The following is a 26,423-nucleotide window of genomic DNA, read 5'->3' on the forward strand; positions in this document are numbered from 1 at the left end:
CTCTCCGCCTCCCTCTCTCTCTCTCTCTCTCTCTCTCTGCTCCCTCTCTCTCTCGGATTCTCATGTCTCTCTCTCTCCGCCCTCTCTCGCTCTCTCAATATCCCTCTCTCCGCCTCTCCCCTCTACCTCTCTCTCTCTTTCTCTCTCTCTCCGCCTCTCTCGCTCTCTCAATCTCCCTCTCTCTTTCTCCCTCTCTCTCTTTCTCCCCTCTCTCTCTCTCCACCTCTCTTTCTCTCTCTCTCTCTCTCTCCCTCTCTCTCTCTCTCTCCCTCTCTCTCTCTCTCTCCCTCCCTCTCTCTCTCTCTCTCTCTCTCTCTCTCCCTCTCTCTCCCCCTCTCTCCCCTTCTCTGCCTCTCTCCCTCTCTCTCTCTCTCTCCCTCTCTCTCTCTCTCTCTCTCTCTCTGTTTATATCTGTTTGTCATGCTATTGTCCTTCTGTACTTATCAACAGGTCAGCTATCATATTCTATCCTCACTTCAGGTGAAAACTCTATTAGTCCCTCTCCACCTCAAATCCCTATCCGCTCTCTCCAACCCTACCTCCTTTTATGGCTAGTAGTGCAGACCATGTGCTGAGAGACAAGCGCACACACACACACATAGACACACTCACACACACACACACACACACACACACACACACACACACACACACACACACACACACACACACACACACACACACACACACACACACATACACATACACATACACACACACACACACACACATACACATACACATACACATACACATACACACACACACACACACACACACACACACACACACACACACACCACTTATTACCTCACCTGCCTCTCTCCACTCTCTCTTTAGTTCTCTGTGCAGGGTAGTGCAGACCACCTGCTGTGACACACGGACACAGCCCTCTCATTCCACCTGGCCTGAGCCACTGTGCTGCATTAAGGGGATAACAGGAGACAGGCTCCCTTCACCATCTCTCTTAATTATCTGTTATGGGACTCAACTCACCCACCCCAACTCCTCTTTAAACTCTCCTATCCACTCCTCCTTCCTCACCCATAAACTGCTCACTACGCCAAATGTTGAAATGTTGCCCCTTTTAGATGGGGGAGGCAGAAAGAGGTGGGAGAGGGAGGGGTGCAGAGAGCAGGGGGGGGCTGTCTTAGCCCAGAGCACACCAAGGCCTGCTTAGGATGCAAGAGGTGCACAGCTCAGGAATTAGAGGGAGGATATGAAACTGCTGGAACTAATAAACCTGATTTTCTCTCTTTTTTTCTACTCTTGCCTTCCCTCTCTCTCTCTCTCTCTCCCTGTCAGCAAGCCATCCGGTTTTAATTTTTCAAGTTGAGTGATCATCAGTGGAAAGGGCTGGGGGTGGAGGAGCGGGGATATTATGAGGTTTGGATTTGTCACTGCCAGAAAACTTTCCTCAAAGTCAAAGAGAAAAATCTTGAAGTGCCACAATGGTTGCTTTTCAAAAACACAATCGGCATAAAAGAGCACTTTTTTGAGCTATTTACCATATGTGTGGATTATTCGCTGCCTTTCATGACAAACACATGACAAATGAAGTAGGAGGCTGGCAGATGTAGACACGTAAACCCATACCTGCTCTGTTACCAATGCCGCTTGGCAATCGCACAATGAAAAGGTTACGAAATCGCTGAAATCCAAATCTATTCCTGAGACCACTGCTTTCTATTCACAGCTCACTAGTGTATATGAACAGGATATTAGCCAGGTTAGCTCTTCCTACCATAGTGTATATATGAACAGGATATTAGCCAGGTTAGCTCTTCCTACCATAGTGTATATATGAACAGGATATTAGCCAGGTTAGCTCTTCCTACCATAGTGTATATATAAACAGGATATTAAGCATATTAGCTCTTCCTACCATAGTGTATATATAAACAGGATATTAAGCATATTAGCTCTTCCTACCATAGTGTATATGAACAGGATATTAAGCAAATGAGCTATTCCTACCATAGTGTATATGAGCAGGATATTAAGCATATTAGCTATTCCTACCATAGTGTATATGAGCAGGATTGTCACGATCGTTATAAGGAGTGGACCAAGATGCAGCGTGGTATGTTTCCATCCTTTATTTTGGAATATAAAACTTTAAAGAACAAATGAAATGTGACGCTAATATAATGCTCACAGGCAACTATACATAGACAAGATCCCACAAAGCACAATGGGAAAATGGCTACCTAAATATGATCCCCAATCAGAGACAACGATAAACAGCTGCCTCTGATTGGGAACCATACTAGGCCAACATAGAAATATAATTCACCTAGATAACCCACCCTTAAATCACACACTGACCTAACCAACATAGAGAATAAAAGCTCTCTATGGTCAGGGCGTGACAAGGATATTAGCCAGGTTAGCTCTTCCTACCATAGGGTATACATAAACAGGATATTAACATATTAGCTCTTCCTACCATCGGGTATACATAAACAGGATATTAAGCATATTAGCTCTTCCTACCATAGTCTATACAGACAGGATATTAGCCAGGTTAGCCAAATTAGCTTTCCTTAGCATAATACACAAGATACTACTAGCCAGGTTAGCTGAATTAGCTCAACAAACCATACCTCTGCATTTGAGGGGAGAGTGAGATAAGGACAAAATAAAAATGGATGCGCCTTCTGTCAATGACATAACTTAACTGTATTTTTTAGAAACTGCACTGTTGGTTCGGGGCTTGTAAGTAAGTATTTCACTGTAAGTAAGTTGTATTCGGCGCATGTGACTAATACAATTAGATTTCACTTGTTTGATAACTAAGGTTAAATTCCCTGGTTTTCCAGAAATCCTGGTTGGAGGATTCCGAATTTCCTGCTTATTCCTTCCTGATTCCGGGATCCTCCAACCAGGATTTCAGAAAAACTAGGGAGTTTATTGAAAGTTCCTGGAATTTTGAGAAATACTTTTTTGAGAATGAGTGTTAGCTGAGCCCTGTCAGACACTGTGATGATAGGGCATTTTTGAGCAGGCATATGCACCTGGAGTCTCCGGTGACTCAGCACTCAGCTCCGAGGACCCCTCATCTGCCACTCATTCCACCACACTGCACCATTTCTTCCATCTCAACGAACGTTCATTACGAGTTAGGAGTTAGGAACATCCAGTATGTTGGATACTTCTGATATTTTGGATGTGGGAAAGAATCGCACTAGCGAGGGAGGGAGGGAGGGAGGGAGGGAGGGAGGGAGGGAGGGAGGGAGGGAGGGAGGGAGGGAGGGAGGGAGGGAGGGAGGGAGGGAGGGAGGAGGGAGGGGGAAAATATGCTGCTTCAACCCAATGTTCTCAAAACCTTTCAGGACATTTCCCATGGCCCGAATTCCCTCAGTGGCCTGGAACTTTTAATTACATCCTCCACTTGCAACGGAATTGCTAATGAGGAATTTGGGCTTTGGACGGTTGCCATTATTCTTAGGATCCACCCCTTTTGTACTCTGACTGATTGGTTCCATCTAGGCAGTCAATGGCCTTTTTCACTCTTAATATCTACAGATGGAGAATAGCCCGAACCATTATCTTCAAAGAGGGGTAGCCCGGGCCCTTAAGGATACTCCCATGGTAGGAGGTTAATTTCGTGTCAAGTCTTCTCCTTTCAGAGATATTTCCAGGTGTGCTGTTTGCTCCCCCCCACTGCTCCCCCTACAGCCGCCCCCTGCCATGTACCCATCATGCATCTGTCTGACACTTGTCTTGGGAGTCCTTATCTGGGCTTGACTTAGTCACTTTTCACTAGGCAGAGTGAATGGCAGAACGGCAATTGAATTCTAAAACGGACTGAGCAGTCAAAAGGAAAAAGCAGCAGAATTGAAATGGAAAATGTCTCTTATGCTGCATGGGAAGAGAGGCTGAGCTGAGGAGTGGGCATGGTGGCTGAGCTGAGGAGTGGGCATGGAGGCTGAGCTGGGGAGTGGGCATGGTGGCTGAGCTGAGGAGTGGGCATGGAGGCTGAGCTGAGGAGTGGGCATGGAGGCTGAGCTGAGGAGTGGGCATGGTGGCTGAGCTGAGGAGTGGGCATGCTGGCTGAGCTGAGGAGTGGGCATGGAGGCTGAGCTGAGGAGTGGGCATGGTGGCTGAGATGAGGAGTGGGCATGGTGGCTGAGCTGAGGAGTGGGCATGGTGGCTGAGCTGAGGAGTGGGCATGGAGGCTGAGCTGAGGAGTGGGCATGGTGGCTGAGCTGAGGAGTGGGCATGGTGGCTGAGCTGAGGAGTGGGCATGGAGGCTGAGCTGAGGAGTGGGCATGGTGGCTGAGCTGAGGAGTGGGCATGGAGGCTGAGCTGAGGAGTGGGCATGGAGGCTGAGCTGAGGAGTGGGCATGGTGGCTGAGCTGAGGAGTGGGCATGGTGGCTGAGCTGAGGAGTGGGCATGGTGGCTGAGCTGAGGAGTGGGCATGGTGGCTGAGCTGAGGAGTGGGCATGGAGGCTGAGCTGAGGAGTGGGCATGGTGGCTGAGCTGAGGAGTGGGCATGGTGGCTGAGCTGAGGAGTGGGCATGGTGGCTGAGCTGAGGAGTGGGCATGGTGGCTGAGCTGAGGAGTGGGCATGGAGGCTGAGCTGAGGAGTGGGCATGGTGGCTGAGCTGAGGAGTGGGCATGGAGGCTGAGCTGAGGAGTGGGCATGGAGGCTGAGCTGAGGAGTGGGCATGGTGGCTGAGCTGAGGAGTGGGCATGGTGGCTGAGCTGAGGAGTGGGCATGGTGGCTGAGCTGAGGAGTGGGCATGGTGGCTAGTTGAATGCAGAGGGAAGTGTTCAGTGCTGCTGAATTAAAAGCATATAACAGGAGGGGCTCCTTTTACTCTGCCACAGATCCTGAATTCTTCTGCACACTACCCTATAACACCAGTAGTAACTGGGAATCTGAAACTTGCTAATGACTTGAGTCTCATGTAGATGGGCAACGCAGAGATGGTGTTATATGGAAATATCCTGCAAGAACTTCAATATTACCATATATTAAATGCATGATCATTCACACTCGATTTGTGTTGAGACAGTTTTGATACCAGAGATCTCGTCAGCATATGACGGAACTATTCTTGAAGGAGGATTTGAACACTGATTGAAAAGGGAGATGTTTGGTCACAGTTGCCAAGCATCCTTATCTTCTGTAATCTATGTGTATTCAGTATGACATAATAACGCTAGGAGGTTCAAAACACAGAAGAAGCTATGTTATGAGTAATCACAAAATGGATGTCAGATTAGCATAATTGGGTGCGTGCATGTATTTCATGAATTAATGTGCTTTAAATGTATGCCTAGGATAATCTGTATACTTTCAAAAGACATCAGTTGGGGGAATATAGGATTTTCATACGATCTATGGAACTGAAATCGCTTTAAACATCCATCAGAATGTTCATATAAATAACATGAATAATTAACAAGGTGCTGGGAATAGTTTCAGATGAGTAAACTCAGAACAACCTTGCAAATACTGTTCTCTCTCTATCTCTCTATCTCTCTTGCTCTCTCTCTCTCTATCTCTCTATCTCTCTTGCTCTCTCTCTCTCTCTCTGGATTTATCTCATTTAGTCTTTCCTATGCGTTTTGAGGAGGAGGAGGAGGCGAGAGGATGTGAATCTACGAAAGATGTGCCTCTTTCTCTCCCCCTCTCTTTTTATCCCAGTCCTTCCATTGCAAGTTGTTTCATTCTTTCCCTCTGTCATTCTCATTCTATCATTAGTTCATATGTTAATTTCACTCTTTTCACTCTATCCCACATTCTGTAGTCTCTCATTCTCTCTCTCGTACTTTCTCCTTCTCTCATTCTCTTTCTCGTTCTTTCTCTCCCTCTCATTCTCTCTCTCGTTCTTTCTCCCTCGCTCATTCTCTCTCTCATTCTTTCTCTCCCTCTCATTCTCTCTCTCGTTCTTTCTCCCTCTCTCATTCTCTCTCTCGTTCTTTTTCTCCCTCTCATTCTCTCTCTCGTTCTTTCTCCCCTTCTCATTCTCTCTCTCGTTCTTTCTCCCTCTCTCATTCTCTCTCTCGTTCTTTGTCCCTCTTTCTGGGAGATACAGTGTAAATGAGAGGAGCCCTCTAGACACCTCTTCATCCAGTTCCCTCCTCCTCAAACAGCAGAGAAAGTGCTGGTCCAGCTCTTTTAGTCTGTCTGGAGAGCCCCATTAAAGCCTTCTGATCTCACGTGGGTTTTTTACAAAGACACCAGCACTTTGTGTGTGTGTGTGTGTATATTTGCACATGTGTGTATTTGTGTGTGTAATTGTGTGTGTGTGGGTGTGTGTATTTGTGTGTGTGTGTGGGTACAGTGCATTTGGGAAGTATTCAGACCCCTTGACTTACTCCACATTTTGTTACGTTACCTTATTCTAAAATGTATTCAATTGTTTTTTTTCTCTCATCAATCTACACACAATAATACCACATAATGACAAAGCGAAAAACAGTCTTTTTTAGTAATTTTGCTAAGATATATATATTTTTAAATATCACATTTACATATGTATTCAGACCCTTTACTCAGTACTTTGTTGAAGCACCTTTGGCAGCGATTACAGCCTCGAGTCTACTTGGTTATGACGCTACAAGCTTGGCATGCTTCTAAACAGCTTCTACCCCCAAGCCATAAGACTCCTGAACATCTAATCAAATGGTCACCCAGACTATTTTCACTGCCCCCCCCCCCTTTACACCGCTGCTACTCTCTGTTGTTGTCATCTATACATAGTCACTTAATAACTCTACCTACATGTACATATTACCTCATCTAACCACTGCCCCCCCCCCCCCCCCCCCCCCCCCCCCGCACATTGACTCTGTACCGGTACCCCCCTGTATATAGTCTCGCTATTGTTATTTTACTGCAGCTCTTTAATTACTTGATACTGTATTTCTTATTCTTATCCATACGTTTTTAAGCGGCATTGTTGGTTAGGGGCTCGTAAGTAAGCATTTCACTGAAAGGTCTACAACCTGTTGTATTCGGTGTATGTGACTAAAAACATTTGATTTGACACCTGTATTTGGGGAGTTTCTCCCATTCTTCTCTGCAGATCCTTTCAAGCTCTGTCAGGTTGGATGGGGAGCGTCGCTGCAGAGCTATTTTCAGGTATCTCCAGAGATGTTCAATTGGGTTCAAGTCCAGGATCTGGCTGGGTCACTCAAGGACATTCAGAGACTTGGCCCAAAGCCACTCCTGCATTGTCTTAGCTGTGTGCTTAGGGTTGTTGTCCTGTTGAAAGTTTAACCTTCGCCCCAGTCTGAGGTCCTGAGCAGTCAGGAGCAGGTTTTCATCAAGGATCTCTCTGTACTTTGCTCCTTTCATCTTCGCTTCAATCCTGAATAGTCTCCCAGTCCCTGCCGCTGAAAAACATCCCCGCAGCATGATGCTGCCACCACTATGCTTCACCGTAGGGATGGTGCCAGGTTTCCTCCGTGCCAGGTTTCCTCCAGACGTGGCGCTTGGCATTCAGGCCAAATGCCACGTCAGACATTAGTTTCATCAGACCAGAGAATCCTGTTTCTCAGACCAGAGAATCCTGTTTCTCCTTTAGGTGCCTTTTGGCAAACTCCAAGTGGGCTGTCATGTGCCTTTTACTGAGGAGTGGTATCTGTCTGGCCACTCTACCATTTATTTGATTTATTTATCTGTTATTTTACCAGGTAAGTTGACTGAGAACACGTTCTCATTTGCAGCAACGATCTGGGGAATAGTTACAGGGGAGAGGAGGGGGATGAATGAGCCAATTGTAAACTGGGGATTATTAGGTGACCGTGATGGTTTGAGGGCCAGATTGGGAATTTAGCCAGGAAGGCCTGATTGATGGAGTGCTGCAAAGATGGTTGTCCTTCTGGAAGGTTCTCCCATCTCCGCAGAGGATCTCTAGAGCTCTGTCAGAGTGACCACCGGGTTCTTGGCCACCTCCTTGACCAAGGCCCTTCTCTCCCAATTTCTCAGTTTGGACAGGCAGGAGGTTCCACACTCCTTCCAGTTAAGAATGATTCTTAAATTATTCTTAAAGGTTCTTGGGGACCTTCAAGGCTGCGGAAATGTTTTGGTACCCCTTCTACAAACAATTCCTTCGACATGACATGGTTGTTGCTTTGACATGCACTGTCAACTGTGGGACCTTATATAGACAGGTGTGTGCCTTTCCAAATCATGTCCAATCAATAGAATTTACCACAGACTCCAATCAAGTTGTAGAAACATCTCAAGGATGATCTATGGAAACAGGATGCAACTGAGCTCAATTTTGAGTCTCATAGCAAAGGGTCTGAATGCTTTGTCATTATGGGGTATTGTGTGTAGATTGATGAGGAACAAAAATTAATTAAATCCATTTTTGAATAAGGTTGTAATATAACAAAATGTGGGGGAAAAAATGGGTCTGAATACTTTCCGAATGTATGTGTGTGTGTATATAATTGTGTAAGTGTGTGTGTGTTTATATTTGTGTGTGTTTATATTTGTGTGTGTGTGTGTGTGTCTGCTGTGATGATGCTGCAGCATGTGAGCTTTTACATGGAGGCCGTTTCTGCAGCTCTCTCCCAATCTCCTTATCCCCCTCTCCCCACCACCTTCTCCCTCACACTCTCTCACCCTCTCGTTCTGGGAGGTTCACAGACGCTCCATGTTTAACACAACTATTAGAGGACAATATAGAGACGTCCCTTAATGACGACATCTGTGGTATTCTAATCTGGGGATCATGGCATACAGTTTCTCCCTCTCCAGGCTGATCTCGGCTTAAGTGGATATGGACCATATAAGGGGAGAGGAGACAGCCGCAGATAAAAGAGAGAAGATATTTCTGGGCGCAAAGACAAACAGAAGGTGACAGGCGCTCTGCAGAACAGAGGCGGTTAACCACAGCTGCAGGGAGGGAGAGAGAGGGGGAGGAAAAGGGCGGAGAGAGATGGTTGTAAATAGAGAAAGATATGTTTAGTGTGTGAGCTGTAAATAGAGAATGATATGTGTAGTCAGAAAGAGAGAGAGGCAGAGAGAAAGAGAGAGATGGTGTAAATAGAGAATGATATGTGTAGTCAGAAAGAGAGAGAGGCAGAGAGAAAGAGAGAGATGGTGTAAATAGAGAATGATATGTGTAGTCAGAAAGAGAGAGAGGCAGAGAGAAAGAGAGAGATGGTATAAATAGAGAATGATATGTGTAGTCAGAAAGAGAGAGAGGCAGAGAGAAAGAGAGAGATGGTGTAAATAGAGAATGATATGTGTAGTCAGAAAGAGAGAGAGGCAGAGAGAAAGAGAGAGATGGTGTAAATAGAGAATGATATGTGTAGTCAGAAAGAGAGAGAGGCAGAGAGAAAGAGAGAGATGGTTGTAAATAGAGAATGATATGTGTAGTCAGAAAGAGAGAGAGGCAGAGAGAAAGAGAGAGATGGTGTAAATAGAGAATGATATGTGTAGTCAGAAAGAGAGAGAGGCAGAGAGAAAGAGAGAGATGGTGTAAATAGAGAATGATATGTGTAGTCAGAAAGAGAGAGAGGCAGAGAGAAAGAGAGAGATGGTGTAAATAGAGAATGATATGTGTAGTCAGAAAGAGAGAGAGGCAGAGAGAAAGAGAGAGATGGTGTAAATAGAGAATGATATGTGTAGTCAGAAAGAGAGAGAGGCAGAGAGAAAGAGAGAGATGGTGTAAATAGAGAATGATATGTGTAGTCAGAAAGAGAGAGAGGCAGAGAGAAAGAGAGAGATGGTATAAATAGAGAATGATATGTGTAGTCAGAAAGAGAGAGGGGCAGAGAGAAAGAGAGAGATGCAAGCTGAGAGCAGTGAAAATCATGGAGAAACTTACAGAAGATACTTCCCTTTTTTAAATTGGGAGAACTGAAGAGGTCTTTCTTTTCTCATATATTTTTAAGCCTCCTTGTAATAAAGTGCTGTCTCATGGTGAAATCCATGATTGTAAACCCCCACCCTTATATGTGTGTGTGTGTGTGTGTGTCATGTAAGAGCATTGTTTGTCCATGGATGAATTTTTGTCAGTTCACTCCCATTCGCCGATCACTGGCTAGATGTTAGCAATAGCATCATCACCACAATATTTCTTTCACTAACCCAGCCTGGGTGAGGAGGGAATGGTTGGGTACTCACACATTGAAAAGGTTGAGGCCGATGCGGTAGAGGCGCTTGCGCATGACGTCGGTGGAGAGTGTGGGCGACTTGCAGCTGGCCGGGTTCTCGCAGTGGTAGCGCGGCAGGCTGAGGATCATGGCCTGCAGGGCCTCCTTGGATGAGGCCTCCGATGCCGAGCGTGCCTCCGTGGAAGTGCTGTTGCTGCAGCTTATCTGCTCGGAACTGGTTTCAGCCGTCTCCGAGCCGCTCCGCTTGGCCTCCAGGGCCTCGGTGGATGGGGTTGCCACTGAGGGTGCACCATCCTGGGGTTGAGGTGGCTGGACGGGCTGGATGACCACCTCCGGGGTCTGTGGGTTGGCTAGTTTGTCCAGGGGGGTCAAGGGGGGTTGCTGGCCCTCCTCCTCCTCTAGCTCCTCTTCACTGGGCGGGGGCGCAGGGAAGTCGGCGTCCTGCCCCTCTCCTTCTACCACTGGTTCTGGGGGCGGAGGGGGCTCGTGGGGAGGGACAGGGGGGTCTGTGGGTTCGGCGGGGACCTCTTCAGGGGGAGGAGGGGAGTGTTTTTTAGGGGGTGAGGGCGGGGGAGCGGTGGGCATGGTGGGGGTGGTGGCTGCACCCCCCTGCTGCTGCTGGACGCAGTTGCCCATGGAGACAGAGGCCGATGACTCCATGACGGAGGAGGACATGCGGAAGTTCTGATTGTCAATCTGAACGGTCACGTCGCGGAAGGCCATCAGCAGCTTGCTGGCGCTGCGGGGCAGGTCGCCTGTATTCTCCCCACCGGATATGCTCTGGAGAAAAGCCTGGTCCAACCCTCCTCCTCCCACTTCCCCTCCTCCCCCGGCCGCACTGAAGGACTCTGCACTGAACTGGTAGGCCCCTCCTTCCTGGAGGGAGCACATGGTCTTCAGGCTCCAGTTGCTGAGTGCGTCGTCAATGGACTTTGCCAACGACTGCACCTGCTCTGTGAATGAGTCCTCCAGGTCGGTCAGGGTGCCGCCCACTGTGGCGGGCAGTGATGGCGAGCGCACTAGGGGGATACCCGCCAGGCTGCAGCCTTCGGCCAGTGCCCGCTCGGCGGAGAAGCCCTCAGCGTTCTGCACGCGCACCTTGCGCATGGAGATGCGCCGCGGCAGGCGACTCTCCAGCAGGGAGTTGCGGATCTTCTCGAAGTTCTTGCTGAGCTGGTACTGGCGGAAGGCGGTCTGGATCTTGGTGGCAGCGCGGCGGGAGATGAGGTGGCCGCCGTATTTGTGCTCTAACATTTCGATCTGGAAAACAAGGAGGAGAGGGAGACAGGAAAGGTATGAGTGAAACTGAGCTGCTTGGATATTTGAACGCTACATGCAGCAGTTGACAGTACAAGGCAGTTGGGTAACAAAACATTCTATGACATGAAGTGGGGATTTGGCTGTAGGCAGAGGAGTTGGAGATAAAAGCAGGAAGACAACACAAATACAAAGGACATCCATAATAACACTTAGCACGTGGTTCTCCCTCAAGATGAACAAGATGCCATCTCTAAACACCAGCATCCACATTTACAAAGACATGCCCTGTATACCTCTTCTTTAAATTGCCAAAAATACAATGAATGTGATACTTTCCAATCAAATAAGGCTGCAGTTACTCCAAATGACAAGAGGTGACCATGACGACCTTTGAAACACAATGACATTGATAGGATCTAATGCAAATGGACATGAACCTGAACATGTAAACGTTAAGGTCACAAAAATGGTACGGACAATTTATCACTCCCTCAACACAAAAAAAATGGTCATTAGAGAGGAAAAATATTGGACACCTGAACATTTACTCAGAGCAAAGAAAAGTAATGGTGGGTGACAAGACGCCGCAAATATAGCACCTACGAGACCCATAATCCTTTTGGTGTACAGCGGGATCAATCAGCACGGAGAGAGAGGCTGCCTTATAATTAACAACGTTTTTACACTTTCAAAATTCACCCTCCATGGTGCACATAATATCAATATCAGAGCTGAAAGAGAGAGGGAGGTCAAGAGAGAGAAGGAGGTAAAGAGAGAGGTAGAGAGAGAGGTAAAGAGAGAGAGGTAAAGAGAAAGGTAAAGAGAAAGGGAAGTAAAGAGAGAGAGGTAAAGAGAAAGGGAGGAAAAGAGAGAGAGGTAAAGAGAGAGGTAAAGAGAAAGGGAGGTAAAGAGAGAGGAAGGTAAAGAGAGAGAGGTAAAGAGAGAGGGAGGTAAAGAGAGAGGGAGGTAAAGAGAAAGAGGAAGGTAAATGAGACAGAGGGAGGTAAAGAGAGAGAGGGAGGTAGAGAGATAGAGGGAGTTAGAGAGAGAGGGAGGTAAAGAGAGAGAGATAAAGAGAGAGAGGTAAAGAGAAAGGGAGGTAAAGAGAGAGAGGTAAAGAGAGAGGTAAAGAGAAAGGGAAGTAAAGAGAGAGAGGTAAAGAGAAAGGGAGGAAAAGAGAGAGAGGTAAAGAGAGAGGTAAAGAGAAAGGGAGGTAAAGAGAGAGGAAGGTAAAGAGAGAGAGGTAAAGAGAGAGGGAGGTAAAGAGAGAGGGAGGTAAAGAGAAAGAGGAAGGGTTAGACAGAGGTAGGTAAAGACAGAGGGAGGTAAAGAGAGAGAGGGAGGTAGAGAGATAGAGGGAGTTAGAGAGAGGGAGGTAAAGAGAGAGAGGGAGGTAAAAAATAGAGAGAGGGAGGTAAAAATAGAGAGACAGGGAAACAGAATGAGGTAGGTAAAGAGAGATAGGGAGGTAAAGAGAGAGATGGAGGGAAACAGAATGAGGGAATGAGTTAGACAAAAAAGTAAGAGGGTAGAATATGAAGGAGAAATTAAATGACAAAATGAAAGGTGCCTGTATGAAGGAGGCATTATGTGATAGGTATTATCAATTTAATAATAATAATTGTGTCTGTTTTAGGTTGGCAGCGCATTCTATTATATATATAAGCATAGTGCTAATGCAACACTCGAGTGGTTTAAGGGGAAAGTGCTAATATATATATATACAGTGGCTTGCGAAAGTATTCACCCCCCTTGGCATTTTTCCTATTTTGTTGCCTTACAACCTGGAATTAAAATAGATTTTTGGGGGGGTTGTATCATTTGATTTACACAACATGCCTACCACTTTGAAGATTCAAAATATTTTTATTGTGAAACGAACAAGAAATAAGACAACAAAAACTGAAAACTTGAACGTGCATAACTATTCACCCCCCCAGAGTCAATACTTTGTAGAGCCACCTTCTGCAGCAATTACAGCTGCAAGTCTCTTGGGATATGTCTCTATATGCTTGGCACATCCAGCCACTGGGATTTTTGCCCATTCTTCATGGCAAAACTGCTCCAGCTTCTTCAAGTTGGATGGGTTCCGCTGGTGTATCGCAATCTTTAAGTCCTACCATAGATTCTCAATTGGATTGAGGTCTGGGTTTTGACTAGGCCATTCTAAGACATTTAAATGTTTCCCCTTAAACCACTCAAGTGTTGCATTAGCACTATGCTTAGGGTCATTGTCCTGCTGGAAGGTGAACCTCTGTCCCAGTCTCAAATCTCTGGAAGACTGAAACAGGTTTCCCTCAAGAATTTCCCTGTAATTAGCGCCCCTTATCATTCCTTCAATTCTGACGAGTTTCCCAGTCCCTGCCAATGAAAAACATCCTCACAGCATGATGCTGCCACCACCATGCTTCACTGTGGGGATGTGGTTCTCGGGGTAATGAGAGGTGTTGTGTTTGCTCCGGACGTAGTGTTTTCCTTGATGGCCAAAAAGCTCAATTTTAGTCTCATCTGACCAGAGTAACTTATTTCATATGTTTGTGGAGTCTCCCACATGCCTTTTGGCAAACACCAAACATGTTTGCTTATTTTTTCTGGACACTCTTCCGTAAAGCCCAGCTCTGTGGAGTGTACAGCTTAAAGCGGTCCTATGGACAGATACTCCAATCTCCACTGTAGAGCTTTGCAGCTCCTTCAGGTTTATCTTTGGTCTCTTTGTTGCCTCTCTGACTAATGCCCTACTTGCCTGGTCCGTGAGTTTTGGTGGGCGGCCCTCTCTTGGCAGGTTTGTTGTGGTTCCATTTTTGACAATGGATTTAATAGTGCTCTGTGGGATGTTCAAAGATTCTGATATTTTTTATAACCGAACCCTGATCTGTACTTCTCCACAACTTTGTCCCTGACCTGTTTGGAGAGCTCCTTGGTCTTCATAGTGCCGCTTGCATGGTGGTGCCCCTTGCTTAGTGGTGTTGCAGACTCTGGGGCATTTCAGAACAGGTGTATATGTACTGTGATCATGTGACAGATCATGTGACACTTAGATTGCACACAGGTGGACTTTATTTAACTAATTATATGACTTCTGAAGGTAATTGATTGCGCCAGATATTATTTAGGGGCTTCATAGCAAAGGAGGTGAATACATACTGTATGGATGCACCACTTTTCGTTTTTGAATGTTTTTTAATTTTTGGGACTATTTTGTGTACGTCATCACATGAAATCCAAATAAAAATCCATTTAAATTACAGGTTGTAATGCAACAAAATAGGAAAAACGCCAAGGAGGGTGAATACTTTTGCAAGGCACTGTAATAATATAATATTAGTGGGTGCTTGTATTTGTCCTATGTCACAGGTACAAGTGTGTATTACACACATGTGAATTGGAAATATGTTTTTTTGCTGTCGCAACTCCCCCTGAAATACCCTCGGAGAGTGGGGTCACAGATACGGTCTTCAGCAGCATGGTATTATACAGTATAGTAGAGTGGGGTCACAGATATGGTCTTCAGCAGCATGGTATTATACAGTATAGTAGAGTAGGGTCACGGCCAGGGTTTCAGCAGCATGGTATTATACAGTATAGTAGAGTGGGGTCACGGCCAGGGTCTTCAGCAGCATGGTATTATACAGTATAGTAGAGTAGGGTCACGGCCAGGGTTTCAGCAGCATGGTATTATACAGTATAGTGGAGTGGGGTCACGGCCAGGGTTTCAGCAGCATGGTATTATACAGTATAGTAGAGTGGGGTCACGGCCAGGGTCTTCAGCAGCATGGTATTATACAGTATAGTGGAGTGGGGTCACGGCCAGGGTCTTCAGCAAGAGATGCTGATAGTAAATGATCTTGACAGAAAAAAAGGCATATTTAGGAGAGGGAGAAAAATGTGTTACTATCTGTCTCATATCTGTGTGGCCAAAACGTTCATTGTCAATAAATCAGAACCACTATCTGTGGGTGCAATTGAGATGCACTCTACTCTCTCTTCTACACTGAATAACCTGAAAGCTATTAATTGTGCCTGGAAATAAACGACTGTGAGTTAAAAAGGCAGTTCTGATTTTATTTGGGTAGGGATAAAAAAAATGCATGGAACCTACCAACTCTCTTCACAGAACAATCAAATTCTATATATTTCTTGAGTTTCTTTGCATGTGATGGATGTGTCAGTTATACCCTCTTCAGTAAAACTGTGTCAACCCTTTACACTATCCCTATGGGTTGATCTCTCCAATGTTCTCTGAGAACATACAAAAATGTGGTGCTATTCTCCATCTTGTCACAAGGTTTCTGGACATATTTCTGCTCAGTTGAGGACTTGAACCGAGGACAGGATCCGAAATATATATGGACTGAGTCCGCTCACGTCAAATATCCCCTTGTGGCACAAAGGCAATTGGGCGAATGGTTTTAGAAGGGATTGCGGGGCCACCAGGGGATCAACGTGATACTTTCAACTACTACTCTGCAGTCCCAAGCAAAGTCACCTGCATCCTATAGACTTCTATGGGGAAGAACAGATAGCCATGCAATAATGCACACTAGGCTTTGCAATTTGCGATAAGTGGGGTGGCTGCAGCATGATGCAATCTCAGCCCATTGTCATTTGGAGAACTCCATCCCTTAGAAAGGCTCTTTAGAAAACCGAAATGACACTGAGAAATCCATCTTATCTGATCCCTTTTACATTGCACTGCAGCGAGGCCTCTGTGAGAAAGGGAAGAGATGTTGGGAGAATATTAAAGTCGTTCTGAATGAGCCTGGCCCTTTAAGCTACAGTCTATAGTCTCTGTGAGGAATCTCAGAATGAGAACATCGCTTTCTCTTCCCGCAGACCGGTATTGGGCCTTGCCTTGAATATTCATCACTTTTTATCTATCTGGAATGTTCAGACAGACGGAACTTTGAGTACACACTCAATATGACAAAATCAGCTTCGTCACTCTGCTGACTTCGTCTGGACAGAATGGGTAGGCTTAAAAATACAGAGTTAAGGTGATAACCACAACCCATCCCTCAGAAAGTTGTCACTTGTCAAAACGAATGACAGAAATAATGTCTGAGGCAGAGGTAGCCTTGGATCTGAGCCGGGAGCTGGGAGGGGGCTGCGTTTGATTAAAGGCGTCAATTTGGCTTGTTTGTTTTGCCTTCCGAATGAGTTGGTAGGGGACGGCGCATAAAGAATTTAGGTCCCATCACAGCTTTATCTGAGCCTGTATCTCTCTGGTACATGCTGCCATCTCCATTAGACACTGAAAGCCTGGGTGAGCAGGAGAGAGAGATGGTGGGATGGAGGGGGAAGGTGGGTAGTGGAACTAAAAGAGGTAGACTGAGAGGCAATGGAGATATGGTAGAGCAGGGCTCTCCAACTCTGTTCCTGGAGAGCTACCCTCCTGTAGGTTTTCACTCCAACTCTGTTCCTGGAGAGCTACCCTCCTGTAGGTTTTCACTCCAACTCTGTTCCTGGAGAGCTACCCTCCTGTAGGTTTTCACTCCAACTCTGTTCCTGGAGAGCTACCATCCTGTAGGTTTTCACTCCAACTCTGTTCCTGGAGAGCTACCATCCTGTAGGTTTTCACTCCAACTCTGTTCCTGGAGAGCTACCATCCTGTAGGTTTTCACTCCAACTCTGTTCCTGGAGAGCTACCATCCTGTAGGTTTTCACTCCAACCTTGTTCCTGGAGAGCTACCATGCTGTAGGTTTTCACTCCAACCTTGTTCCTGGAGAGCTACCATGCTGTAGGTTTTCACTCCAACCTTGTTCCTGGAGAGCTACCATCCTGTAGGTTTTCACTCCAACCCTGTTCCTGGAGAGCTACCCTCCTGTAGGTTTTCACTCCAACTCTGTTCCTGGAGAGCTACCATCCTGTAGGTTTTCACTCCAACCTTGTTCCTGGAGAGCTACCATGCTGTAGGTTTTCACTCCAACCCTGTTCCTGGAGAGCTACCCTCCTGTAGGTTTTAACTCCAACTCTGTTCCTGGAGAGCTAACATCCTGTAGGTTTTCACTCCAACCCCGTGTTGGATTTATTATGGATAAATGAATAAACAGTTTCCAATTTTCAATAGAATTGTAACTAAGTAAACTTATACTCTGTTTTATAAGTGATTAACAATATGAGTTCATAAGAAGGGATTGTGTGAAATGGACAAGGAGTAATAAAAAGTTAATGAACACCATTCCAACTAGGAATCAAACGAATGGGTTGTGGACTGTGAAAACAGATAAGGTCGTTAGCCTATGGTTGACCCTACAGAAACTTAGCTCTGGGGTTTTTAGATAAGGCAGTGAGTGCATTCCTAGGTTTTCTGTTAATTAAAACTGTCAGTTCAGTGGTGATCGATAATGTTGAGGGGTCAAAAGTTATCTGGGAGTGTGTTGGTAAGTTAGAATGAACTTTTCACCTTACTTTGTCCCGGTCGAGAGGAGGGGATTCTGTTAAAGCAATGAAATGACGTCATGATCTGTATATAAACTGCTGCACGTGATTAAGTGGTAGCGCGCTCTGAGAATAAATTCTATTACCTATTATTTAAAGACTGGTCTGCGTGTATTTTATGGAAACAAGAAATCTTACAAATTCTCATAAAATAGATGAAGGGCTTTCAATTGATGAAAGCACATTGGCATAATTAAATTACAGTAACACCCTGTTCCTGGAGAGCTACCCTCCTGTAGGTTTTAACTCCAATCCTGTTCCTGGAGAGCTACCATCCTGTAGGTTTTCACTCCAACCTTGTTCCTGGAGCGCTACCGTCCTGTAGGATTTCACTCCAACCCTCATCTAGCGCACTTGATTCTAATAATTAGCTGGTTGATAAACTGAATCAGGTTAGTTACAACTGGGGATGGAGTGAAAACCTACAGGAGGGTAGCTCTCCAGGAACAGTTTTGAAAACTCTTCAAAGAAAAATCCAGAAATATTTATTTTAAAAATGCTGAGGTGACACCGATCTAACATGAGGCAAATGGTATTTTGGGGTTATAATATGGTTTGATAACCAAACGTTACACACTAGGGGGTCAAAGGGCGAGAGCCAAGGGGACTTTATAGGACAGACAGAATTCACACACAACCAGGCCTTTGACCTGATGAGCGTATGGAGTTGCTGGTGATGAATTGAAACAAGACCTGTCTGTGTATGAGAGATGGGACTCTGCCTCTTTGCCACTGAAATATTAATACCCCAAGGCTTGCAGAAATAGCGCATTCAGAGTTTGTTTTCGGGGGGGATGTTTATGCCAGGAATGAAAATGGCTTCCAATATTAAAGGTCAGACTTTCTATGGGGAACAATCTGTTTTTTTGAAGTGCTATTTTTTGTTCTGGCTTATCAGATCTGGCTATTCAGAGAAATGTGCTATGGATGGTATCTCTTGGCCTTCTCCCTAGCTGCATTCATCTGGGTGAATAGTCTCCAAGGACGAGCTGGCATTCACAGTCTGACACGCAACCCATTCACTTCATCTCACCAAATGTCACGATACAGGTGGACAACAAAATGAACACATATGCAAACCCAGCCTGAAGTCAATTATGAGGCAAACACACTTCAGGGATTTTGAAGAATTTTGTGTTCAGAAAAAGGTATCCTCAGTTGAATTTGTTCGTTCATCGTATTCATTGACGTTTAGCTTAGTGACCCATGTATATTTATGAGTGTCACCCTCAAATTGAGTTCTGGCACAGAGATTAAATAGCAGATGATTACATTTGCATGCAGAAAACACATAGTTGAGAGGGCACGACTAATGCTACCTCCTAATTATAAGCTCATTCATGTCAGGTCAGTTAATTTGCACCAGGAAAATGGTCAACTTTACATGATTATGGCGTTATACTGGGCTTTGTAACATAAAAAGGGCTACAGCTAATTCTGAGGAATAGAGCATCAATTAGAACAGCTCTTACTGTTTATCAGGAATGGAGATTCATTTGGTGTCCACAACGTAAGAGAGTCAGGCGATAACATACAGTAGGTCAAGCACAGGAGATTGGTGGCATCTTAATTGGGGAGGACGGGCTCGTGGTAATGGCTGGAGCACTGAGGTCGAGTAAGTAGTTGACTTATTGAGCATCGGCTTCAACCCTTTGAGGTTTATTAACCTTTGTTGTGAGAGGCAGTTGAAGATTCTACGTTCACTTCTCAAAAGGCAGGAAGTGTGACAGTTCAACCGACGCAAAAAGCTGGCAGAAGATCAAAAACGAACTTGACAGGATTCCATCGACCCGTCTTTCAAAACATTTCATCTCTTGAGTATTGAATACGGGACACGATCAGTTTTCACTGCTCTCAGCATACCCAGCCAACGGTGTGATAAAATGTGCTAATCCACCCATTTTTAAGCATCAGCAGTTTAAAGACGCTCGGGTAAACATATTGAACTTTGAGACACGGAGTGCCTCTACCCCTCAACAAAAAAATCTGCCTTAAAAAGTTGGGTTGATGTGGATTACTTAGCTCGCATTTCCATAATGGCATTGTGAGATGTATTGCTCATAAATATCCCCTCTCTCTGGTGGAGGTTTGGAGTGTGATTATGAGGGAACACAGGCAGTCTGATAACATCCCTCACCCGGCCGCTGAGAAACATTACAGAGATAAATGTAGTTTGATTAATGAGGCTCGAATCCAATGCTTTCTCAAGAAGGAATCTGCGGAACAAAAAGGCAATTATGGGCCCAGAGACAAAATTGAGGGAATTCGACAAATGGGACTCAGGAAAAAGCCGTTAGAGGAGGGAGCCTTCATCAACCAGCCTATCAACTGGGACACTTGTACAACTAATGCTATTAGACCAATGGTTCTTTTACAGGACTGACTGGATCCACGGTTTTTACTTGCAATGAGCTCTTTACTGCCAATACTACCTACAGAGCAGGCTATGCTGTGTAAATGTATTCTGTATAAAATCACATTGTGGCTCAGCTTATCCTTGAGCAAGGAGATTCTAATGACAGGAATATAGATGTCAGAATACACCAAAAGCCTTTTGTGAACACTACCTTTGCCCTGGTCATGATTAACTATGATTGTACTAATATACAATACTTACATTGCCAAATACCAAAATATTGGTTCTGAAAAACGTTTACGTTAAATATAGAGTGAGAAATATACTATGGCATTTATCCTATGAAAACTCTCTACGTGAGCACATACAGTTGAAGTCGGAAGTTTACATACACCTTAGCCAAATACATTTAAACTCAGTTTTTCACAATTCCTGACAATAATCCTAGTAAGAATTCCCTGTCTTGGGTCAGTTAGGATCACAAAATTATTTTAAGAATGTGAAATGTCAGAATAATGGTAGAGAGAATTATTTACTTCAGCTTTATTTCTTTCATCACATTCCCAGTGGGTCAGAAGTTTACATACACTCAATTAGTATTTGGTAGCATTGCCTTTAAATTGTTTAACTTGGGTCAAACGTTTCGGTTAGCCTTCAACAAGCTTCCGACAATAACTTGGGTTAATTTTGGCCCATTTCTCCTGACAGAGCTGGTGTAACTGACTCCCTGCCTCCCTGCTCACACATGCTTTTTCAGTTCTGCCCACAAATTTTCTATGGGATAGAGGTCAGGGCTTTGTGATGGCCACTCCAATACCTTGACTTTGTTGTCCTTAATTAAGCCATGTTGCTACAACTTTGGAAGTATGCTTGGGGTCATTGTCCATTTGGAAGACTCATTTGCGACAAAGCTTTAACTTCCTGACTGATGTCTTGAGATGTTGCTTCGATATATCCACATCATTTTTGTGAATGCACCAGTCCCTCCTGCAGTAAAGCACCCCCACAACATGATGCTGCCACCCCCATGCTTCAAGGTTGGGATGGTGTTCTTCGGTTTGCAAGCCTCACCCTTTTTCCTCCAAACATAATGATGTTCATTATGGCCAAACAGCTATATTTTTGTTTCATCAGACCAGAGGACATTTCTCCCCAAAATACGATCTTTGGCCCCATGTGCATTTGCAAACCGTAGTCTGGCTTTTTTATGGCGGTTTTGGAGCAGTGGCTTCTTCCTTGCTGAGCGGCCTTTCAGGTTATGTCAATATAGGACTCGTTTTACTGTGGATATAGATACTTTTGTACATGTTTCATCCAGCATCTTCACAAGGTACTTTCCTGTTGCTCTGGGATTGATTTTCACATTTCGCACCAAAGTACATTCCTCTCTAGCTCCCAAGGATGAACCAGACTTGTGGAGGTCTACAATTTTTTTCTTGAGGTCTTGGCTGATTTCTTTTGATTTTCCCATGATGTCAAGCAAAGAGACACTGAGTTTGAAGGTAGGCCTTGAAATACATCCACAGGTACACCTCCAATTGACTCAAATGATGTCAATTAGCCTATCAGAAGCTTCTAAAGCCATGACATAATTTTCTGGAATTTTCCATGCTGTTTAAAGGCACAGTCAACTTAGTGTTTGCAGACTTCTGACCCACAGGAATTGTGATACAGTGAATTATAAGTGAAATAATCTGTCTGTAAACAATTGTTGGGAAAATTACTTTTGTCATGCACAAAGTTGATGTCCTAACCGACTTGCCAAAACTATAGTTTGTTAACAAGAAATTTGTGGAGTGGTTGAAAAACGAGTTTTAATGACTACAAGCTAAGTGTATGTAAGCTTCCGACTTCACCTGTATAAACAGCCTTAGGGGCTGTTGCTGCAGTAATCAAGGTATCGTCCATGTGATGGGATCATTCTCACGCTAATCTGTGGCAGGACCTACTCCCCACCCGTAGGCTGTGAAATGAGTTTCTCTCTCCGGACAGAAGATCAATCTAACACATCAGACATGTGAAGCAATCCTGACACACAGAGAGGGAGGCAGTGAAGGAGATCTTCTTTAAACGAGAGATTAAAAGAGTGACGAGGTGGGGGGGTTTAAATCTTAATCAGGACTAGAGGTTAGCGTAAGAGAGATAAGGGGTGGAATAGGGGTGAGGATGAGGGTGATAAGGGGTGAAATAGTGATGACGATGAGGAAGAGTATTGTTGAAATAGGGGTGAGGATGATGGAGATAATGGGTGAAAGAGGAGTGAGGATGAGGGTGACAAGGGGTGAAATAGGGGTGAGGATGAGGGAGAGTAAGGTTGAAATAGGGGAGAGGATGAGGGTGATAAGGGGTGAATTAGGGCGACTAACTGTAAGTCGCTCTGGTTAACCTCTCTGCGAGTAAGGGTAGTTTCCTGAATTTCCGCCTGTCTGACGTGCCCAAAGTAAACTGCCTGTTCCTCGGGCCCAGAAGCTAGGATATGCATATAATTGGTAGGATTGGATAAAAAATGTCTGTCAGTATAATAGAACTGATATAGCAGGCGAAAACCTGAGTAAAATTGATCCTTAAAAAAAAATGTTGAGCTTGGAATGACTTCCAATGCAATGCTATTGAAAGATCTTATTTCCGCCTCCCAGACTGCAGTTCCTATGGCTTCCACTAGATGTCAACGGTCTTTATACAAGGTTTAAGACTTGTTTTTTTGAAAAATTAAGTATTTGTTGTCGTTCCAAGATGAGCACCAGGGCAAAAGTAGTATTTTTTCAAGCGTGAATGTGGGCGCACGCTTCGTTCTTTTCCTTTGCTATTGAACATACTATTCTCCGTCTGAAATATGATCCTTTATTTAGATATTAGACAATTAATAAAAAACATAGTTTGGACGAACTTTGCTGGTAACATTTTGGAATCCTTTGTATGCATGTTGAAAGACTGGATTGTTGAATTCGTTTTTGGGATATAAAGAAGGACTTTATTGAACAAAACGACCATTCATTGTGTAGCTGGGACCCTCGGGATTGCAACCAGAGAAATATCTCCAAAGGTAAGTGATTTATTTTATCGCTATTTATGATTTTGTGTTGCTAGTGCTGGTTTGAAAGATATGTTGACATGGGGCTGTCCTCAGACAATCAAATGCTATGCTTTCGCCGTAAAGCCTTTTTGAAATCTGACAACAAAGTTAGATTACCAAGGTTCTAAGCTAAAGAATCATGTATAACATTTGTATTTTCATGAATGTTTAATATTACGATTTTGTATTCCGATTTCACCGGATTTTGTTGAATTTGATCCCGCTAGCGATCTTCGCGCTAAGAGGAAAAGAGTGTCTGATAAATGACTAACACGTAAATGAAGGCACTGTATATGGTTCAGCAAGTTGTTGTTTTTACACCTTGAGAACTACACTGTTCGCTCACAAGTTTCTCTCTCTTTTCTCTTTCTCTGGTCTTGAGGTGTGACTGATGATCTTTGTGAGAGCTGGAAATGGAAAGGTTGTCTTACCTGGTTGAAGGTCAGTGGACGGAATGGGAATGGAAAGGTTGTCTTACCTGGTTGAAGGTCAGTGGACGGGATGGGAATGGAAAGGTTATCTTACCTGGTTGAAGGTCAGTGGACGGAATGGGAATGGAAAAGTTACCTGGCTGAAGGTCAGTGGACAGATGGGGAATGGAAAGGTTACCTGGTTGAAGGTCAGTGGATGAGATGGGGAATGGAAAGGTTACCTGGTTGAAGGTCAGTGGATAAGATGGGGAATGGAAAGGTTACCTGGTTGAAGGTCAGTGGATAAGATGGGGAATGGAAAGGTTACCTGGTTGAAGGTCAGTGGATGAGATGGGGAATGGAAAGGTTACCTGGTTGAAGGTCAGTGGATGAGATGGGGAATGGAAAGGTTACCTGGTTGAAGATCAGTGGATGAGATGGGGAATGGAAAGGTTACCTGGTTGAAGGTCAGTGGACGGGATAGGAATGGAAAGGTTAACTTGTTGAAGGTCAGTGGACGGGATGGGGAATGGGTGTGGTCAAAGCCCCTCATATGCAGTGTCAAGGCCCCTCATATGCAGTGTCAAGGCCCCTCATATGCAGATTGATGCAGAGTGTCTGATGAATCCAACGTCTCAGATGAATGGGATGATGAGAACACACACACACACACAACACACACACATGCATGCACAGGCACACATACACACACAGAGTTGACAAACAGACGCCCATGCGCACGTACACACACACACCATGTAAATGAGATGTGAGACACAGAACAGGGAGATGGGTCTCTGTATGTTAGCAGGGCCATCACACATGGATGATTTCCTGAACACTTACTACATGTACAGTAGAGTTTCTAGTCTAGACATAAGGCAACTCTGAACATATGATGTTAAGGTGAAAACAACATAAGACAAACAGACCAGGAGAGAAGAAGATGAGTTTAGTCCATGCAAGCAGCACAACCACCATCGGGAATATTACTTCATTCTGTTACCATGACGATGTATCATTTACACAAGAGAATGTGTGATTGTGTGAGTGAGAGAAAGAGTCGGTGGGAAGCAACTAAATGTGTTCCATTTAAAAACCTCCCAGACACTTAGACACACAGTGTGAGCCATTCGTTAAACAGCAAGCTGCCACACAGCAGAAGAAGGTACTGTGAGAACAAAACACACTTCGCCTCAGTAGAAGGTCACTGTTCAACATCTGTTCAAAAGACAAAAGCCATGTTATGTCAATGAAGGTGAAAATGACAGTGGTGATGATGATGATGATGATGACTCATGTTAATGAAGAAGAGAGAAAGACTCAACAACCCAAAACACCCTAAGAACACCTGCAGAGCCAACTTCAAAGGCAAATAATGTCAATCAACTGCCAGCCGAGGCCAATCCACAAAAAAACAGCCATAACAAACAAACAATCCCAGATGAACCAAATCAACAACAGCCTCAACAGACAAAACAAACAGCCTTGACCTCAGACAGAACCTCAACAAACGACCACAAAGACCACAAGACATACAGTACAACCCAAGCCGAGCCCCCCTCTCCCCTACCCCCGCCCATATCACACCGTTCCCCCCCACCCCCACACACCCTACCTGCTTGTTTTTGAGGTCGAGCGAGAGCTCGTAGTCGGAGGTGGCGGAGTGCGAGCAGGCCCCGTTGCGCTGCACCCTCATGGGGGAAGCTGTGTGGTGCAGGCTGGCCCTCCTCCCCGCCGCTCCCCCCCGGGCCTCTGCCCCATCCTCCTCCTCCTCCACCTCAGCCTCTACTGCTGCCTCCCCCTCATGCTGCTGCTCCTGCTGCGAATCCACCAACTCTTTCTGCTTTATCTCCTCCTCCTCCTTATCTCCTCGCTCTCCCTCCTCCTGCTCGAGTTCCCCTCCGCTTGGTGAGCGGGAGGCTGCGGGGGTGACCTCCTGCTGTGTTTCGCCCACGCTCGTGCCCTCGGGTTTAGGCTGAGGCTGGGGTTCAGGTTGGGGCTGGGCTTGGAGCTCAGGCTGCTGGGGTTGGACCTGGGGCTGGAGCTCCCCTTCTCCCTGTCTCTTTCCCTCCTCACCTGAGGGTGAGTCTGGAGGAAGGTCGTCGCTGCAGAAAGGAGGAGAAAACGGCAGAGTGAGGGTTCTGCTTCCTGCTGGCTGACCTTTGACCTCTTCTCCAGGCTGGCTGGCTGGGTCGTAGTAGGGGGTTTGACCTCTGTGTGAACCTCTCTCTGTGTCTCTGGTGATACGAGGTGTGTGCAGGGTCAGAAGAACAGGAGTCTGTCAGTTTGTCTGTGTGTCAGCAGAGGCTGTCCGGTATAGACAGCACAAGCACAGAACAGAGGACACTATACGACCACAGTGCATTTCAGTTTCAGTATTCAAAAGAGGACAGACACACTGCATCAACACCACACAGAGGAGTTATTATGAGGACACACCAAGAACAACTTTGGGGGAATCCGACAGCGACACACAGACATGGGATACAGTCATGCAGCTACAGGGTAAGTACAGGCCTAGACTGCCTTCACAGGGGCAGCCTGAGGTGTGTATGTGTGTGTGTGTGTGTGTGTGTGTGTGTGTGTGTGTGTGTGTGTGTGTGTGTGTGTGTGTGTGTGTGTGTGTGTGTGTGTGTGTGTGTGTGTGTGTGTGTGTGTGTGTGTTTGTGTGTGTGCGTGTGTGTGTGCTTGCATTAGCAAGTGTGGGATAGCACGTGTGTGCACCCGTGATAGTGTGTGTGCGTACAAGCGTGTGTGTGTGTTGGCTTTTAGAAAGGGAATGGGGATGT

The 26,423-nt window shown here is 45.4% G+C and overlaps 1 protein-coding gene across 2 annotated transcripts in view; it reads right to left on the reverse strand.

Annotated features, from left to right (window-relative positions):
- Positions 1-26,050, reverse strand: part of LOC109879774 (IQ motif and SEC7 domain-containing protein 3) — an 87,820-nt gene extending 61,770 nt beyond the window's left edge. The window contains exons 1-2 of one of the 2 annotated variants that reach the window (XM_031815343.1): positions 25,250-26,050; positions 10,104-11,353 (exon numbers count right to left, since the gene is read on the reverse strand). In XM_031815343.1, coding sequence (XP_031671203.1) covers positions 10,104-11,353; positions 25,250-25,330 — 1,331 coding nt within the window. In that variant the 5' untranslated portion in view covers positions 25,331-26,050. The remainder of the gene's footprint in view (positions 1-10,103; positions 11,354-25,249) is intronic. The other variant, XM_031815344.1, reaches the window with a different exon arrangement.
- Between the last annotated feature and the right edge of the window lie 373 nt (positions 26,051-26,423).

Source organism: Oncorhynchus kisutch, unplaced genomic scaffold (assembly GCF_002021735.2).
Source record: "Oncorhynchus kisutch isolate 150728-3 unplaced genomic scaffold, Okis_V2 Okis09a-Okis19a_hom, whole genome shotgun sequence".
In the NCBI taxonomy this organism is placed as follows: Eukaryota; Metazoa; Chordata; class Actinopteri; order Salmoniformes; family Salmonidae; genus Oncorhynchus; species Oncorhynchus kisutch.